The sequence below is a fragment of the Mercenaria mercenaria genome, chromosome 19, assembly GCF_021730395.1.
Source record: "Mercenaria mercenaria strain notata chromosome 19, MADL_Memer_1, whole genome shotgun sequence".
In the NCBI taxonomy this organism is placed as follows: domain Eukaryota; kingdom Metazoa; phylum Mollusca; class Bivalvia; order Venerida; family Veneridae; genus Mercenaria; species Mercenaria mercenaria.
Window position 1 is genome coordinate 33,425,504 of NC_069379.1, and position 21,372 is coordinate 33,446,875.

Consider the following 21,372-nt stretch of genomic DNA (forward strand, 5'->3'; position numbering starts at 1 on the left):
GTAGCCATTACTGAGCAGTTGTCCAAACTGTTTTTATCCCAATACCCATGCATTTGTGAATTTTGTTCAAAGCCAGGATCCCGACAAGGTTTATATATGTATTGCTTTTAGATTATTTAACATAGTTCTGTACAATACGGAGATATATTTGGACGAGTAACCAGCTGAGAAAACCATATTGGACGAGCCGCTCGTATTGTGCAATTCATTGTTAAATAACATTTTTATTCTACATCTATTTTATTTTAGTTTAAATTAAAGATGATTCATTGAATATTGTATTTCTGCCTTCCTTATCTCAAGACGTATAAGCAAACTCTGAACATAGAGCGCCTTCTTCACCTGATTTACATTCGGAACATTTTGACGCTTTTCGGGCTTTATATGTTTAACATGGGACTTTTTGAACCATCCAAATACGGAAAAATACAGTTTTTTGTACGCACGTGTGTCAAATAAGGTAATATATTGTACGGTCAAGTTTGCAAATGAATGTTCATGATTGGATAGATAAGATATATATATATAATAAAAATACAAATTTTGTTTAAGCATTGTGGAGAGTATGCAAAACTATCAAATAGAACGATAGGTATGAGCATGGCAGGCAGTCAAACACAGTACTGTTATGAGTGTTGTTCAACTGAAAACTGTAACAGAAATTTGTGTGATCATACACATCGTATGTACTGACACATGGTAACATACGATAAAACTTAACTGTTATAAACATGACTAAGTGAAACACAATACGTAGAATGATAAAGCTTCAAAAAGTTTTTAATATTATTGTAATAGTGATATACATCTAACATTTTTGAAAATAGCTATCTACGTTACGTTTCATTGAAGAACATGACCAAATAAATTTAAAGCATTGAAATATATTCTGAGCATTAGATAAATTCATCTTGTTTAACATACCTGAAATATGCTCTTTTTAACACGGACATTATTCTTTATTTAACAGACACTTGCATACTCTCTATTAACAGGCGTATACACTTTATTGAATAAAATATGGATATATTTTGTACGCTTACAATTATCTCACACGAGAATTTCGGAAATTACCTGGACTAGGATTAGAACCCCGGATCTCTAGATTGAAAATTGACTGTTTTACCACTTGACCATTGGACAAACCATTTACTCTAATGCTATAAATGGTCAAGAATACCTTATATTACCCTAGATAATGTATGTGACTATTATGAACCGTTTCCTACTTGTAATATAGTATTGCGTTTATAAGATATGAAATGATTCCTTGCTTATATTAACCTGAAAAATTTACGGGAATTTGAACGTTGTCTATATTCAATATATTGTAATAAATTTGATTTTGATATTGAAACTGCGAACATATTTGTTGAATTTTGTATGAATTCAAAAGGTATACAATGCTCGATGATCATAAAGTAGTCTAGTCGTTATTATTTGTGTTATATAAAAATACGATTTTTATTAGAAATAATTGTACCTTGTGTACAATATAATGACATGATAGATCTTATTGATAATGAACTATTTTGTACGAAATTGCATTTCTTTAAACGTGAAGTTATTTCGATTTAAATGACGTCTGTACTGTTCTTTAATTTTCTATTCATAAAAAACATTGCGTAGTAATATGGAGATAACATAAAACACACTGTTACAAATAAGCTATCAAAACATTTTGCAATTCACGAGGGCTGGAGTGAATGGGTAGAATGGAGTTCATGCCCTGCAACCTGTGGAGTAGGGATACAGAGTCGTACCAGGACGTGCAGCAACCCTGTTCCAGATCGTTTCGGGGACCATTGATTCGGACAGAATCTTGAAGTCAGATTGCGTGATTTAGATCAGTGTATAAGTAATGTCTTTTCAAGCTATTATTTTTGTTTTCATTTTTAGACATTTTATTTTGTTTTGCATAATACCGCCGTCACGACGTATTTTGTCATTACCGGTATTACTATTAGGCTCCTGTAACGTTAGACTTTGAAAAGTGAATTTATTAAAAAGAACGTATAACACCAATCACAACACATTGTTGGCATGTGCCTCCATCTGGTTGATCAGTCCTACAGTTTCTGTAAATATACGCACAATTACTTAAGGTAAGTTTTTGCCGTATTTTTGCATACAATCAGTCACATACTTACACGAATAGGAATACAACCGACAAAATAGACTGAAACTGATACTACTTATGTTGAGATGTAAATCAATGTTATTTATGTTTTACTGTACTGTATATATCAATGATACAAAAAATGGCAATTTTCCTCACACATATTCTATCTTTTTTAAAAACATCCCATAATTGTTGCACATGATATTTTGAATTAAAACTATTCAGCAAATGAATGTACACTGTTTAACAGATAAATACGCTTTATCTAACAGAATCAAGCGCTTTCTTATCAGACACGTACGTTCTTTTTAACAGACATATATGTCTAACCAACACATACGCTCAATTTAACATATATGCTCTATGTAACAGAAAAAATGACAGACACAGACGCTCTATTCAACAGATGAAATACTTAATTTAACAGACACATAAGCTCTATTTAACAGACTTATACTCCCTATTAAACAGATACGTACGTCCTATTTATCAGTGATAAAATAAAAATTATGCTTTTCTTACAGATACGTTTATATGTTTTTAAACGCTCACATTATGCTCTATCTACATATGCATACGCAATTTTTAACAGACATCTATGCTCTATTTTACAGACAAATACCTTCTATTTAACAGACACATACACTCTATTCAACGGGTATATACGCTATATTCAACAGACAAAACGCTCTATTTGAAAGACACATACTCTCTATTTTACAAACATATACTCTATTTTAAGAGACACATAACGTGGTACACACATATTGGCCTTTCTTTAACAGTCATATATTAAGTTTTTTAAAGATAAATTTATACGCTCTTTTAACTGATATATATGCTCTTTTTAACACGGACATTATTCTTTATTTAACAGACACTTGCATACTCTCTATTAACAGGCGTATACACTTTATTGAACAGACACATACGCTCTATTTAACAAACACATACATACTCTCTATTAACAGGCATATACACTTTATTGAACAGACACATACGCCCTATTTAACAGACACATATGCTGTACTTAACAGATATATACGTTCAATCGAACACACGCATACGCACCACTTAACAGATCTATAAGGTGTGGTAAACAGACCAATATGTTCTATTTAACAGACACATACGCTTTGCTTAGCAAATACATACTCTCTACATATGCGCTGTTTAACAGACAAATGCGCTCTAATTTAGCCAGTACTGCAGTGATACACATTTTCTGTATTTTCACTGCATTTTAAAAAACTATTTTTGTTTCCTTGTACAGTAACGGAAAATGTATTGTAGATACAATAATCTGAACATTTAACTCAAATTATATTTCCTTGCTCTTCGTAAAAATTAATTACATTTAAATAGAAAAAAGTGAGATATGACATTGTATAGCATTTTTTATCGTTCTATTGTGAAAGCTGAATGTAAATATTTCTTTGAAAAGTCAACATATCTGAAATAGCTGAGGAAATAAGATACCTCGTTAACTTTACCTATATCCGCCAATAACATAATGCTGATACATTATCTTGATAAAGTTCTATGTTCCTGTGATAAACGTGCATAACTACCAAACAGTTCCACGAAATCTAAGAAATAAGTTGAAACCTAACCGGATGTTGATACAAATAACTTTTCAAAGCAGATATTATGTCAAACTTGAATATTATCAGGGAAGTATATGTCTATCAAATTAATTATTGGGATATGTTATTACTACAATATTTTCAACCTGTTCCTGTTTCTCAACATTTGCTGCAGTTACAACAGTATTAATGAATAAATTAGTCTTTCTGTGACGTTCAGTATTAGAAGTGCTCTTACATTTATCTTTAAACGGAACTTTTATATCAAATATTTTACTATTTATCTCTAAATTATCTCTAGTAGATGATACCGAATAATTTTATACACATTTAATTTATCAACTTAAGACTTTGCACTTCCTTAAAATGAAATCTGTGACAAATCCTTTCATTACGAGATTTGATAAGATAAACGCATATATCAGTTTAAGTTATATTTATTGAAAATAAGATCAATTGTTACTGTGTCAGCTCATGTTTCACTTTTTTGATTTGCTAAATCATGAGAAATACTCTACTGACAATACTTCATCTCTGACCAAGAATCGAACCAGGACCTAACACTTATAGAATGCACTAAGCTTAGTTTAGTTCTAAGGCTTAAAACTAGGTAGTATGTGTGCACCCTTATTCTCTACCCTGCTACACCCCTCCATTTTAGAATTCGTCCTCGATTGTTTTGGAGTTTAAACCTCTGCGGGACGTGTAGCTTTTTATATTTGCTTGAGAGTTATTTACGTTGGTGCCAGACTTGAAACACTTCAACACTGATTACAGTTTGTATATTAGTAAACATTACTGCCAATTTCAGAATAGCTCGCCGTTTCAGTGTTTGCATCATACACTTGTAGTCACTGACTGATATCGATTTTCTTATCGTGAGTGGCTAATTTTGTAACCGTCATTTACATTAACTCCGCCCAAGTCGCGAGTCAAGTTATGTGGGTTTTTCCCATTAATTTGTCTTAACAACACATAAATTGTCAGTCCTACAATGTATTTATGGTTTTACAACTTGATGATATTACAGTTTAAGCCGTATCTGAGAATCAGTTTCAAATCAAACATTTTTACAACCTGTGACTGATTACAATTACGTAAAACTGTCCCGATTAGTGTCGCATTATCTAAAGTACTTAATTTTTCTGTCATCGATGATAAAAATCATTAATTCATTATAGCCTCACTACAAAATGCAAATTAAGTCAGCGCATTAAGTTTATACATGTAAAATTACACATGTGTTTTTACCGCTTGGTCAGAGATCTAAGTTTACAATAGTAAATCATAGCCCGATTGGCATCACTTTTCATGTCAGAAAAGTAAATATTTAATTTAAACATAAACTCCCTGTTTAAATACGTTACTCAAGCTATAAAGGCAATAAACAGTTCTGTGAGTTTGAGATTCTACCAAATATTGGCTTTAATTAACTGAAATATAGCCGTGGTACATGGGAAGAACCTCTGCAAGAAACGTCCAAATTTCTCAGATAAAGAGATATGACCGGTAGCAAGGCTCGAACCCATGCCCTCCCCACCCACCGAATTGACCAAATCAGAGATTACAGTGATTTCAAGTTAGCGACTAACCACTTGACTACGGGGATAGTCACATGATGAATGGATACTAGAATTCCTAGTTTAGAAATCACACGGGCACATTATTGCAATAAAGCAGAAGTCAGCACTGACTTAGGGCGACGAGTTAGACTAACAGCTTATTTTTACATCTATTTTTTCCGTTTGACTAAAATGTTCATGACATCACATACTACACGGTTTCTGTATGCAGTAATAATTTGACGGATTTCTATGAAAAATGTATAATTTTTGATATGGAATTCTTTTCCAACGAAATTTCAATCGATGACAATCCTTTGTTTTAATATTTTACACATCACGCGTATATATACAGAACTTACGTGTCTCAAAAGTGGACTCGTTTGAGAGAAAATATCGGTAAAAGTATTTTATCTTTAATTTCATTTAAAACTGTGATAGTAGAATTTGAATTGTAAAAGGCGATCTTGCATAGACTTTATTCACCGTTAAATTGCCTGTCACAAATACTAGAATTTAATGACCGTACCATTTGACAATATGCAGTTAATCAGAGTCACATGTGCTTTTGAAAGTTTAAAATCATAACTATAGTTTTCCTATCATATCTTGTCCAACTCCTACAATTCTGGGCGTCGAACTTTGAAAAATCGAAGTACATGTAGCATTTAGACACCAGACCCAGATAGGCGCATAATTATACTAGTAGTGATCTCATCACATTGTATTTTACCGACGATCGGATTACATCTCATCATATGTAGCTTTTTACCATGTAGGAAAAAATATGTATTAGTTAAAAACATAATTGAGCCGCACCATGAGAAAACCAAAATAGTGCGTTTGCGACCAGCATGAATCCTGATCAACCTGCGCATCGGTGCACTCTACTCATGATTCTTACTGTTCGCTAATAGTTACTATAATTGCAATTGACGTTGAAAGCGAACAGCATAGATCCTGGCCAGACTACAGACGCACTATGTTGGTTTTCCCATATCGCGGCTCATATTTTTTTTTTGTGTATAAGTAAATGTTTCCGTTGTCATTTAAACAGTGAGATTTAATAATGATAGATTCTTTATGACATTTAATTTGACGGATTGTATATATTTCAATATAAATTAACGGATATCTAAGCTTGTGAAATGTAAATATTTATTACTACGTCGTTTGTTTCTGGGTGTGACTGATGAGCCCCGTTAGGCTAGGTTTCGTGATTGTATATTCGAACAGTCTTTTGATTTGCTGGGCCTTTTTTGTGTTTTCATCGTTCTCAACAACATGTATTAAAAAAGAACATATTATATTTTTCCAAAATACCTTGCACAAATATGAACTTCCGCTTTAACATGACACTGTTGTCTTACGTTCAAATTAATTCGATATTGAAAATTTATCATCTAAACTAATATTATGAGACCTTGGGAAGCACTCAAGGGTCCCCAGGACCTCCCTCAACAGTTACTCACTCTTGAGAATTGGCTCGACTGTCACTCACCTTTATGAATACAAATGGAATCTTTCCTGAGTAAAGACGTGACCGTTAAGCAATTTATTTGAGTGTACTCAATGAGTGGTGTTGGAGTATTGTATGTTTCCTTGATAAGCCCATGGGTGTTGAAAGATATCCGTCATACAATTACCTTCGGGCTATATTGCAACCTGTATTTGAAAGTAAACGGTGTCGATTGCAAAGAGGTCAACTGCTACATTATCAAAGTTTATTAATAGTCATTAAATTTACAAATGATTGAAGTGATCGTTTACAAGAAGTAGGAAAACAAATGATGAATTGTTTATGTTGGACTATATAAGGAGAGTTGTCATTCTACAATTTCGATACTTGAACTGTGCTTATTATCATTATGTAATAAATTTGGAATGAACATTGAAAATGTTGACACATGATTAGGTTGAAAGACACATAGATCTAGTTTTTAACAGACTGAAAACTTTTAACACAAAACTTTGTTTTTTAACGATATAGTGACATTGCTACAGGTATAATTGTAAAGAAATATTGTTAAAGTTTATTACACAATACGAGACTGTACCTACTCAATACATCACAGTGTTTGTTGTTACTTCTCCGAATGATTTGGTTGGAAAGAATCGAACTAAGAAATAATAAGTTTTGTTGTATTTCGTTTAGTACATCAGTATCAATCATCAGACAGTTCAAATCTTTAATCTAAATAATTTTACGTGTATATGCTGCGGACGTGTCATGCACATGTATGTACGCATTATGCAGGATTATCTTGAAATAAATTCCCGCAATATTTTACTTTTGTACCTAACCCTTTACATCGTTTTTTTTTTTTTTTTTTTTTTTTTTTTTTGTACATTTTAAACCACCGCGATCGACAGAAATACGCTTTTGGGCGGAGCAAACTACACACGTGATCCTCTCACGACAGCTACGTCATTTATTACATGCGTTAAATTTGATGTAAACGCCCATTCGGCGAGCTTTTCTGAAATTGGCAGTATCTTGATGTAATACTAAAATCGTTTACATCTGATTGGGAATATTATTTGGTTCTGTGATAAATCGTACTACGTAAATTCCTTCCTCGAATGAAATGATGTAAGGCGTCGAACAGGGACTATGACCTCGAAACCGATAGGATTAAGGCATACGGATAGAACCTTGAAAAGTGCATCATTTGAAATTAATATTTCGAACTGAATCTGACCGATTCTAAGTTCTTTTTTAATTTAGTGAATCAGTACGCTAGACTTGATAACTGAATTAAGATTGAGTTGATTAAACAGACAAAATGTTCAAGGTAACTACAAGTCGAAAGATTTCCTGCGGCCAGAAGTTATACAGACCAGAAACTGTTATTGATATTTGTGTGACCATAGTCTAAAAAGTAACTTATGGGTGAATAGCGAGCTTGTTTTTTATCATACCATTACGCTTTAATGTAGGAAATATTACTCCATTCTACATGTTGTACAAGTAGATCTATGAAATATGTATTTCCAAAGAAGAATGAAATACACAGAATCGCAACAGGAGATAATCTATTTTTAATCTAATCTAAATTTATTTTTATAGCTCTTTGGTATTTCTTAATTCTGAAAGTCATTGTTTTGAGCAAAAATAACTATATTTCCCTTTCATGTATAACATAGCTTTTAGCTCAACTGGTCACATTCCTTGACTATTGAAACACTTTACTAGAGCTATCACAAATGTGACTCATGCCTTCACCTGGACGTCGTTGACATATAGAGCAAAACAACACAGAACCATAAACTAGGAAATTAAAGAGCATCTAAAAAATCTCATATGTTCAACTAAGTATCAATATTGATCATTGCTGAAAGTTTGAATAAATTATATGAAATAATGAATGAGGAATTCAGATCACAAGCATTTCTCTATATATCATATAGCTTGCCAGCTATATTGCGAAAACGGCGTTCCATAAAAGCGATAAACCAATCACATATCGGTAAAAAATCACGTGATATCACCCATTCCCCATGTGCTACACTACTTGTTGCATTCCAATATACCTGCGGCCTTCAGGCCGCAGGTAATAATTTCACGGATGTTACACGTGCTGTATGTTATATATCCTGGAGAAGATTTTCTAGATTAGAACTACTGCGTGATTCTCAGAAACAGGCCAAGGTAAAGTTTAAACATTTTCAGACAAGCATCTGAAATTCGTACAGTAACATGTTTGGGCATCAATTGCTACGTGTTTGATAACGCAGAACTAGTGCTCGACAAGCTTAGAAGACAAACTTTTGCCTACTAGTTTCAATTAATATTTATCAAAATGGATATAAGTGGCGTTTTAGCGTTAAAGTTTGTAGTATTTATATTTGTTCAGGGCATTTATTGTGACACTGAATGTGACTGTAATACTAATAAAGCACTAATGGAATTAATACAGAAAGACTATCTACAGATGAGACTTGAAAACTTTAAAATTATGTCACGTCTGAGACGCCTAGAAATATCTAAACAAACTGTTTCTACACAGTCGGATTCACTTACAGCAAAAGGTAATTTTAACCTTTAGCCTGATAAATTTCTAAAATGAACAGGTCCATCATTCAATTTGGGAAATACCATTTATTATTTGAAGGGGTGTTCTGCTGAATAGCAAACAGTGAAGACAATGATCTTGGTCTGCACTGGTCGCAAAGGCAAAATAACTGGCCACCAGCAGGCTAAAGGTTAAATTTAATTATTTCGTCGACAGATTATTGAGATTTTCTATTTACCAATTGCCGTAAAATCTCAATCATCTGTCAAACAGACTTGGATTAAATTTTGTTTGACTGATTTTGTTAAACAGATTTTATTGATCAGGGATGTGGATGAGATATAAATAAATAATAAATTATTTTCTTTCTCCTGTCAGAAATTCACAAATGTCCGGCTTTCATCAAAACTTTGTTAAAAATTAAATTATTTAGATTACTTTAAATCAGTTATTGGTTATGAATATAATTATCCAGATGTAGTAATTTGTTTGAGATCAAAGGTCGACAATGCTTAAATTTTTTATCGTAAGAACAGGTGAAACAGCTTACTTACTTACTTACTTACATGATAAGACAAGAACTACTTTTGGTATTGCGCATGAACCGTTAATAGTTTGAGCCGTAAAAGGGAGGTAATAAAAAATAATAGGTTAAAAAATTGGCAGCCACATTTTTAACAATGGCATTATGAGCTTTTAAGGACAGTTTGCACACTTGGAATGCAGAATTTAATAATAAACGGTTAAGGGCATGTGCTTGATTTTTTGAATGAACTGATATGAATACACTAGACCCCAAGCATGTTAAAACTTCAAACAATAATACAGTCATTTTAAAACCTATTCATACTCACCGTTGTAACTTTGCTTTTTTCTGTCGTATGACCAAAAAGCGTATTGGTATGTGTGATTATTTTTGACATACTTCTACTTGCAACCCCAAGACAATGCACCACTTTGTTTACCAAGTTAAAACTGGTTACTTGATTGTGAAATATCGTTGGGTGTACGTGCGTGCGTGCATGTGGGCGGACGGCGTCGGATTTTGGTTTCCGCTCAGTAACTTGAGTTAGGAGTGACCGATTCAAATAAAACTTGGTATGTATGTACATTTTTTTGTAGATTGCGTAGAGACAAAGTTTAAGGTTGCATATGAGTTTATTAGGTCAAGGTCTCTAAAGTTAAAAAGAAAAAAGAAACAGTTTCCGCTTAAATCTTTAGTTTGCCTTGATGTATTAAATTTACACTTGGCCTATAGGTAGCTTATATAAAAACAAAGGTTGGGATTGTATATGGGGTCTGTGGACTGACGCTCAAGGTCAGGATAACATAACATAATTAATCTTCATACTTCCACCGTGGCGCAGTGGTCTAGAGCGTTGGGCCAAAACTCCTTTTTGTGCAGTGGAACGGATGGGTTGCGGTTCACCGAAATCAAATTATTTTGTTATAAGAAGGTCCTTTTAATGTCATTGGGTCAAGGTCAAGGTCACGTTTACTTAAATATAAATTGTCTCAATGCGAACATCAAAAAAGCGGTTTCCGGTGTATAATCTTATTTTGCACTTTCTTATTGGCACCAAACTTTGTGTGTAGCAAGCTTATCTAAAACAAATAGCTTTGGATGATATTTGAGGACACTGTTAGCAAAAAAAGAAAAAATGGCTTCTACTGAATATCTTTAGTTTCGGTACACATATTGTCAGTAAACCTGTTGTGTAAATAGCTTTTATCAACCACAAGGGTTTGGAATGTATTTGGGGTTCACTTAGGTAATGGTCAGGGTCACTGTAACTAAAAATAGAAAAATGGTTTACCTCAATACCTCTGGTTTGGAATGAGATAACTTAATTGGTCTGCTGAGTTTCAAAGTTCCTCTGAGACACAGTGGTCTAGAGTGTTGGAATGAAGAGAACTTTTGTGCTGTGGAGCATACGAGTCGCGGTTCAAATCCCACTGAGCCTACTGTTTTTTTTTCTTTAAAAAAAAATCATTATAATGCAATTGGGTTAGGATCAAAGTCATATTCAACATGAAATACTGTGAAATCATTTAATTTCGTCGGCACGAAATTTCGTGGTTTTGACCAAAACGGCTGTTTCGTGGGGACGTAAATTCGTGGATTTTCAATTTTTGAAAAACAAAAAGTCAGAAAGAAATCATAATTTCCACAGGAATAGATCTACTAGTACTTCTGTCCTTACATGTGAAACCTACACGTGTCAAACAGCGCTACCATGGTTACCGAATTTGCAATCAACGCCGCGGGAGATTAGCGAGTGATCATGTGCCAATTAACGACTGCGTTATCTATAATTATACGAACCCTAATTTGTAAAACTTTTTAGAACTGTGAAATATTCAATGAGAAAAGTCGGCGCCAATTAAATTGTGTCAAAACCGTAGCACCTTGCACAATTAGCATTCATTATCGAAACAAATATAAAGTTGATCATTTGATCGTGTTTTAAACAAGAACTACCGTTATTTTACCGCAAATTAAAACAAACTATTAAAGATTTAAATAATGTAGTGCTAGTTTAACCATAATAATTCTTACATAAACTATTATAAACTTGTCCGACTTTTTTTTGGCAAAAGGAATGCGCGTCTGCATCTAAAATTACAAGCTGTTGAACTTGTGCATGTGTTATTTCCTGCCGAGAAACGTGTAATCTGAATTAGGTATAAATGCATCGGATACAAATCTCACAATTAATATGTAATATTTAATAGTTCCAAAGTCGTAGTATTTTACTACATGTCATTAAAATAAAGGCTAGCGTATAAACATTGCATAGCGGGGCCGTAAAAATGATATAACAGCCGTATTATAGTGTATTTGGCACGTAACGCTACGCCAAACTTCTTTATTTAGTATCTACTTTCACTTCGACAAACATGCCATAAACAAACCACGGGTACATTCTAAATGAAATAGTCGGTTTTGTTTCCACGCATACTTATGTTTATCGTTGATGAAGTCTCCATAAACTACACGAAAGCTGCAGGTTAGTATATACTGCCGCATGCATACAACTACGAATCAGATCGAACGGCTATGGTGTCAATTTGACGACTTTGCGTACAATTAAAAATTATCGTGGGCATTTTTTGTTCGTTGGGACTTAAATTCGTGGTTGAGCTCAACCACGAAATCCACGAAAATAATCCCCCACGAATAATAATGATTTCACAGTATAGATATTTTTCAGTTTGATCATCAAAAAGCTGGTTTCCAGTATAAAACTTTAGTTAGGCTCAGTGTTGCCAAACTTGACGTATAGCAAGCTTATACATTTGTATTACGATCTGGCTTTGGATTATATTTTGAGTCACTGTTACTAAACATTGAAAAATGGTTTATGCTCAGTATCCTTAGCTTGGGTACACATACTGTCAGCAAACTTTATGTACGTGTATGTTACATACAGCAATGACACATTTACTTTTCAAATATGGCACTCCGATATGTATAATAGAACATGGCCCCACCTCCCCCACCCCTATTTAAGGTATTGGACCGTAATAGAGTATCTCCTTTTTGAAGAGTATTCAATTCCTACCATAAACCTACTTTGACTGCAATTTTCAGGGGGGGCGTAGGTTCAAACCCCACTGGGACCAAATCTCTTTTTTTCATGTTTTCCTTTTTTCCTAGTAAGTTTTTACTTCTTCCAAGACTAATTATGGATGTATTGTACAAAAGTGTAAAATTTTCATTTTATAAGTGATTTTTTGCTGTTCAATGTGAATTTACCTCTGAATCAGGAGGGGTAGAGTTAGACATCTTTAAAAATACTGAGTTACATGCGGTAAAAGTTCTCTATTTTGCCTTCATTCTTCAGATTACATATTGTGGAAGAAATGCAGGTAGGTTTTACTATTGCCCCAAGGTTATTTTTGAATGAAGTGAGCAAACTTCAAAACACACCCACAGGATTCGACCTTAATTTTTCAATGTTGGAGTTAGAATTCTGTCTCATTAAATCTGTTTACTTGAGGTACCCTAGAAAAAAATGATTTTTACAGTTTTATTTTGTGTTTTATAATTGTTTAACAATAGTTTGATGTTTCTTTTATCAAAATTAATGCTGTAATGAATTCTCTGCAAACGTTTTAGATAGTGGCCATCACATTAAATTTTGTCTCTTCTTGAGCGCGAGGAAATACCATAAATTATACAAATTTTACAAACAACGGCATGGTAAAAGTTGTTTAAAATTTACAACACAGTGTGAAACATGGTCAACTTTAAGAATATACCAAGCAAATGCCATTTTTAAAACATTACTATTAGGGGTCCAATACCTTAAACAGAACCAGTTGGCGTGAGGCAAAGTTTGAAAACCTGAATTTCGTGGAATTTCAACGTTTCCTGTTTATGTGCTTGCTTTTCTTTATTATCTATTATCCAGACTGTATCTTCCACAAGTACACAGTTACTGTTGTAGATAATTTTCTGCATTCATGTAACGTGACTAATCCTATTTTCACATGGTTCTTGTTTTCATAAAGAAAGCAAGGATGTTTATCTAACATGAAATTCCGTGTTCCAAGAACACAGCTGTCTTAAACCGCAACCAAGCAGTGTATATATACACAGGAAAAAGTGTCGCATACGCTTTTTGCACGAAAAGCGTACACATTTCATACGCCAAAAAGCACCCGCATTACGTATGTTGAGCACCACGTACGCCCGCCATACGCAAACTTGCGTATGAAATGCGGGCGCATGTCTTACGCTTTTCATACGCCCTGATTTTTTGTCTTACGCCATTCATATGATTTGCGCTTGAAAATCATACGATTCTTTTTTTCCATAGGATTCTCATACGCCTCATATACAATAGTTTATAGAAGATAAAATTTAACTTTAGCGTGCGCTTTTCTTACGTCCTGATTTTATGGCATACGCCATTCATACGATTTGTGATTGAAATTCTCACACCTACTTATCATAAGCTTCTCATACGCCTCGTATACAAAAATTATATTGGTGAAAATATTTATGAGTATGATTTTCGTATGCTTTGATAATATTTACAGCCAAAATATGCTATTTTCATTTGTGCTTAGCATACTCTTGGAAAACAATATGTATCAAAGTTCATGTAAACTTAGTGTGTGGTATAGCAAATAATGCTGTCTACTTGTTTGTTGGACATTGTGTATACAGCCAAACATGTCTTAAGCAGCTAGCCAAGGGAAGCAGGAAAATTGGTTACTTAATGCAGGCTATTTATAGAATAAATATCAACTTTGGGAAATAAGTAATTGGCTGCTAATGATAGGTTGGCTGCTTAATAGTGGTGACCACTAAATGCAAGTTTATACTGTATTTAGCATTTGATCTATATTCCCTAACTTCCCGTTAAATTATGACCAAGATAAGTTTTCTTCACTCCTGTTCAAATGTTGCTGAATCATTGTTGCAGAGGGATAAAAATTGATCACAAAAGCTAAACTGACAGTATCAAATTTTTAAAACTATTTCTCCTTGCATTGAGCGTTTCCGTACTGAATTATATGCAAATTGATTCCATGAGGATATGGAATTAATTGCATTGCTGTTTTAGTAGTTAAATAAATAAATATCAAATAACTCCAAAATCTTATGTTCATGTATTCTTTCAATTATCATTTAATTTTACCAAAAAAATCAATCTCCGTTGTCCGGAGCGCTGCACGTGCGCGTGCAACCCTCCGATGTCACGTCTATCATCCCTCTCCACTTCGCTGTCTGCTACACCTCGACCTGCTAACGAAATGCACTGGATTGCAATGAATCACTTTCAGTTATGTTATAGTAAAGATAAAGTAAAACTGGGGTTATACTTTTTCAAACTTATGCAATATCAATAAATACAAATATTAGCTATTTGTGAATACAGTTTGCCCACAACCGGGCTTTGACTGGCATATTCAAATGTGATTAGATATCATCAATATGACCATTTCCCTAACATTTGTCACTTATAAATTGTATTATCAACAAAATTTGCCATCATGAAAATTAATAGAACTTGTAGCAAGCTTTACCAAACGACGATAATTTGAAATGCTGGAAAAGTTTTCATATCACTTAATAAAAATCTTAAAACTTGTGATCACATACAAAGTCTCAAGCTTTTGTGATTGTGTAAGCATATAACAATGATTCAAATATATTGATTATTAACCATGACTTCCCAAACCTTTTTCAATTCTGGCCGGAAAACTAAGCGTTTCTCCCTTTTCCCTGTACCTTCCACTCTCTCCTCACGACATAACCTCCTCTGAAGACAATATTTCATCAATATAATCATGTTAATGGACTTGGTTCCAAAAACAGGTTATTCAATGTAAATAAGTGACCACCTGACTAAAATCTTGTATGTTTTTTCTGGAAAATTGATGCCATACCTACCATCGTACAACTTTCATGCCTATAGCACACCAAAAGTTAACCTTACCTCCCCATGTTTGCTGTGTTTAACATGTCTTACCTTTCATCCCATTTTGCTTGTATCTACATAGTCTCTTTCCTTCCACCGTTTGTTGTGTATCACAAGTCTATTACCTTCCATGTTTGTCTGGTTAAACAATTGTCCTTTCTTACTCCATGTATTTACAGTAGTGTCTTACCTTCCATCGTGTTCTGTGTTAAACAATTCTCTTACCTTCCATGTTGCTTGTATCTAAAATAGTCTTTTTCCTAGCTTTGTACTGTGTTAAACAAATTCTATTACTTCATGTGTGTTGTAATTTGAACAATTGTCTCTTACTTCCATGTTTCCGTGTTTAACAATTGTCTTTTAAACTTCCATTTGTTCTGTGTATAACAGCTGCCTCTTAAGCATCCAGTTGGTGTATCGGGAATATGGCGACTCTTCCTTCACATTTGTATGTATTAAAATGTCTATACCTTCGATGTTTCTCTGTGGTTTAACAATTGTCTACCTCTATGTGTTTCTGTGATTAACATTTGTTTTCTAACTTCCCATGTATTCATGATTAGCAATGTTTCTTAATTTCCTGTTTTTCTTATTTAACATTGTTTCTTAACTTCCAATTGTTCTGTGATTTACAATTGTTTCTTCCTTCCAGTTTGTCTGTTATTAACATGTTTCTTACCTTCATGTGTCTGTGTTTTACAATTGTCCCTTAACATTCCAGTGTTCGTGATTAACGTGTTTCTTACCTTCATTTTGTATGTAAAACAATTGTTCTTAACTTCTTCGTATGCCTGTGTTTAACAACTGTTTCCTAACTTCCATGTGTGTCTCTGACTAACAATATGTTCTAACTTCCATGTTTTGTATGTGATTAACAATTGTTTTTACCTTCCCATTGTGTCTGTTTTAAAAATTTGTCTATAATTCAGTGTGTCTGTGCAAATCATTGTCTCTAAACCTTCAATTTTGCTGTGTTTAAACAATTGTTTCTTAACTTCCATGTGTGTCTTGTTTTAACAACTATTTCCTAACTTCCATGTTTCTGTGATAATAATTGTTTCCTTAAACTTCCATATGTGTAGTGATTTACAATTACTTCCACTTCAATGGTGTCTTGATTAAAAATGATTCTTAACTTCCATTGTGTCTGTGTATATAACATAGTCTCTTATTCCATGTGTTTTGTTTTAAAATTGTTTTCTCCTAACTCTCTTTGTTCTCTGATTAACTCTTCTTTTTTTTATTAACTTCCATTGTTTTCTGTAATAACACCTGTTTTAATTACTTTCATGTGTGTTTTGTGATACGATTTTTTTAAACTTCCATGTGGTCTGTGATTAACAAAGTTTTTACCTCCATGTTGTGTCTGTGTTTGAACATAGTCTCTTATCCATGTTTGTTTGTGATTAACTTTTTTTAACTTCAATGTTGTCTGTGATAACGAACTGTTTTTTAACTTCCATGTATGTCCTGTAATTAAAAATTGTTTTTAAACTTCCATGTTGTCTGTGTTTAACATAAGTCTCTTATCTTCCATGTTGTCTGATTAAAGTTGTTCTTCACTTCATGTGTGTCTGTGTTTTTTAACCCACGTGTTTTTTTAACTTCCATGTGTGTCTGTGTTTAACACTGTTCTTTACTTCCATGTGTGATCTGTAATAACAACTGTTTTTTACTTCCATGTTGTCTGTGTTTAAATCAACTGTTTTTTTTAAACTTTCCCTTTTGTCTGTGATTAACAAATGTTTTTAACTTCCATGTGTGTCTGTGATTAACAATTGTCTTCTTACCTTCCATGTTGTCTGTGTTTAACAATTTTTCTTACTTCCATGTGTGTCTGTGATTAACAATTGTTTCTTACCTTCCGTGTGTGTCTGTGATTAACAATTGTTTCTTACCTTCCATGTGTGTCTGTGTTTAACAATTGTCTCTTACCTTCCATGTGTGTCTGTGATTAACGATTGTTCTTACCTCTCAGTGTAGTCTTGTTTAACAATTGTCTCTTAACTTCATGTGTGTCTGTGATTAACGAATTGTTTCTACTTCCATGTGTATCTGTGTTTAACAATTGTTCTTAACTTCCTGTGTGTCTGTGATTAACAATTGTTTCTTACCTTCCATGTGTGTCTATGATTTTAACAATTGTTCTTAACTTCCATGTGTGTCGTGATTTATAATTGTTTCCTAACCTTCAATGTTGTCCTGTGTTAACAATTGTTTCTTAACTTCCAGTGTGTCTGTGTTTAACATAGTTTCTTACTTCCATGTGTGTCTGTGTTTAACAATTGTTTCTTAACTTCCAGTGTGTTGTGATTACAATTTTTCTTAATTTCCCATGTGTGTCTGTGATAACAACTGTTTTTTTAACTTCATGTGTGTTGTGTTAACATATTCTTATCTTCCATGTGTGTTGTGTTAACAATGTTTTTTAACTTCCATGATGTGTCCTGTGTTAACAGAGTCTCTTTTTTTTTATGTGTGTCTGTGTTAACAATGTTTTTAATTTTCCATTGTGTTGTGTTAACAACTTTTTTAACTTCCATGTGTGTCTGTGATTAAAAAATATTTTTTAATTTCCTTGTGTGTCTGTGATTACAATTTTCTCTTACCTTCCATGTTTTACTGTGTTTAAGAATTGTTCTTACTTCCATGTGTGTCTGTGATTAACAATGGTTCTTACTTCCGTGGTGTCTGTGATTAACAATTGTTTCTTACCTTCCATGTGTTTTCTGTGTTAACTTGTCTCTTACCTTCCATGTGTGTCTGTGATTAACGATGTTTCTTAACCTTTATGTGTGTCGGGTGTTAACAATTGTCTCTTAACTTCATGTTGTCTGTGATTAACGATTGTTTCTTACCTTCCATTGTATCTGTGTTTAACAATGTCTTTACCTTCCGTGTGTGTCTGTGATTAACAATGTTTCTTACCTTCCATGTGTGTCTGTGTTTAACACGTTTTGTACTCCTCTTTCCTGTGATCTGTTTTTATCTTCCATGTTTGTCTGTGTTTATCAATTGTCTCTTACCTTCCACGTGTGTCTGTGATTAGCAGTTGTTTCTTAACCTCCATGTGTGTCTGTGATTAACGATTGTTTCTTACCTTCTATGTGTGTCTGTGTTTAACAATTGTCTCTTAACTTTCATGTGTGTCTGTGATTAACGATTGTTTCTTACCTTCCATGTTTATCTGTGTTTAACAATTGTCTCTTACCTTCCGTGTGTGTCTGTGATTAACAATTGTTTCTTACCTTCCATGTGTGTCTGTGTTTAACAGTTGTCTCTTACTTTCCATGTGAGTCTGTTCTTATCTTCCATGTTTGTCTGTGTTTATCAATTGTCTCTTACCTTCCACGTGTGTCTGTGATTAGCAGTTGTTTCTTAACCTCCATGTGTGTCTGTGTATAAGAATTGTCTATTACCTTCCATTTGTGTCTGTGTATCACAAATTAACAGCATTAGACTATTACACTTGGTATTAATAACAAATGTATTGCTTACCACTATCAAAGTTGCGTTTAGTCTATCTACACTACAGGTACTCTGGCCAGAAGAATAACGTTTGAACAGTTTCTGGCACAGATCTTTTACATCCAAAGTTCGAAAGTGCTTGTTCTTAAAGCCATCCAAAACCTGAAAAAGTAACATTATACTTTCATACATTCATGTTTGTATTGTAACTTCCAAGTAGTCTAGATGAGATAGCAAAAAACTGAATAAGTTGTCTATACTTTGATCTATGGTTTCCAAATGTATAAGAATTGTCATAGTGTACCGGTTTACGTATGAGTTCAGAACTTCAGAAAAACAGTTTGGTATTCCTATTAAAAATGTAACTGTTTATACCTGCTGAAAGTGTTTTGTAAGTGGTAATTCAGTTATGTCTGCAAAATTCTACCTTCCCACTCTAAAACTAACATAACCGCAAACAAACAATTTTTATGGCCTGATATTTAAATATGTTTGTATATGGGCTTATGCTCAACTGTTCTCAGTGCTGGATAGTAAATAGGGGTGTCAGGTCAAAAGAAAGTGTGTCTCATATTTATTTTGGTATTCAATTACATTTGTAACATAATTTTAAAAAAAAACTTGGGGGGTGGAGGTCAGGTCAGAGTTGGGTATCAGGTCAGACATAACTAGTTCAGTTACACAGTTTCTAACATTTAAATGTATTTTAAGAAAAAAACAAAACCACACACACACAATCATACAATAGGTTTTTTTTTAAAAAAAATGTCAACAAAATAATGTTGAAATTAACATACCATGCTCTTAAACTTGCTTCTGAACTCTGTAAACTGCTGGTATGCATATTTAAGCATTACACGAAGCGCATGTGCATCATTGTTATAACCTTCGTTGCTTAAGCATTTAAGTATCTCCTCCTGTAATATAAGAATGATAAATATTTACTTTAATTACTGTCAGCATAATACCTTTCAATTCCTTTAAATGCGCAAAAGTGTACTGGATATATCTTTTTTTATAAACAGGTTCTGATTAAACAGATTTAGTGACATTGATTTTCCTTATCAAGAAATTAAGCTAAGCAGACCTAAAGATAAGCTTTTGGAGGATTTTTAAAACAATTCTTATCTTTGAAAAGTAATTCCCAAATATGTCTTTTTTTGTTAGAAATAATTATTAAATTGGTACATGTGAATAAAACGTAATTAACTTTTAAAAAATACATTATAACGAAAGAACATTGGGCAATTTCCATATTAATCTGCCAAATTCTTGTCTAGTATCTTTTCAGACAGTCCATCAACATTATATTTACAAGTGAGAAAATATGTTTATCACAAATAAATGTTGATATACATACAAGCCTATGAAATTTCTCGTTACTAAGTACATAATGGAAAAAAGTTAAATTAAAAACAAATGTTCTGTACGGTATAATGCAGATTCAACATAGTGACCTTGAAGGTCATGTGACCCAAATTCAAACTTGACCTAAGTAACACTGAGATAAACATTCTGACCAAGTTTGATTAAGATCAGACCAAATTTTAAACCTATGAAGTGACAGATTTTTAAATAATTTGACTTTGTGACCTAGTTTTGGTGGTAATGTGACAAATTTTCCAACTCAATCTAGACATCATTGAGTTACACATTCTGACAAACTTTGATGAAAATCTGACCAAAACTAAGACCTCTAGAGTGTTGACAACCTTTTCAACAATTTGACCTAATTTTAAGGTCACTTGACCGAACTTCAAACTGGACTTTGATATCACTGAGATAAAAATTCTGAGCAAGTTTGATGAAGATCGGACCAAAATTATGACCTCTATCTAGAGTGATGACCAGCTGTTTCAATTATTTGACCTGGTGACCTTGTTTTGGAGGTAATGTGAACCAATTTCAAACTTCACCTAGATATCATTTTATTCGAACAGGCCAGAGATTAGAACATGCCCAGAAAAAGGTAAAGCCAAGATATTTTCTATTGCAAATTTGATTGTAATTTACTTTTATTGATATATTTAATTAAATACCTGTTTCAGTTGTGACACATTAACACCTGGATTTGTTATATCATGCAATAAACAACAGTATAAACAGGGGTAAATATAAGGTGTGAAAATATCCGAAAACTGTTATTTACAGATTTGTTATTAGCGAGAATTGATTAATGTA

The 21,372-nt window shown here is 33.3% G+C and overlaps 1 protein-coding gene across 2 annotated transcripts in view; it reads left to right on the forward strand.

Moving 5' to 3' along the window:
- Nucleotides 1–8,986: 8,986 nt before the first annotated feature.
- Nucleotides 8,987–21,372, forward strand: part of LOC128546239 (fibrinogen C domain-containing protein 1-B-like) — a 41,933-nt gene continuing 29,547 nt past the window's right edge. For both annotated transcript variants that reach the window (XM_053532011.1, XM_053532012.1), the window contains exon 1: nucleotides 8,987–9,302. In XM_053532011.1, coding sequence (XP_053387986.1) covers nucleotides 9,074–9,302 — 229 coding nt within the window. In that variant the 5' untranslated portion in view covers nucleotides 8,987–9,073. The remainder of the gene's footprint in view (nucleotides 9,303–21,372) is intronic.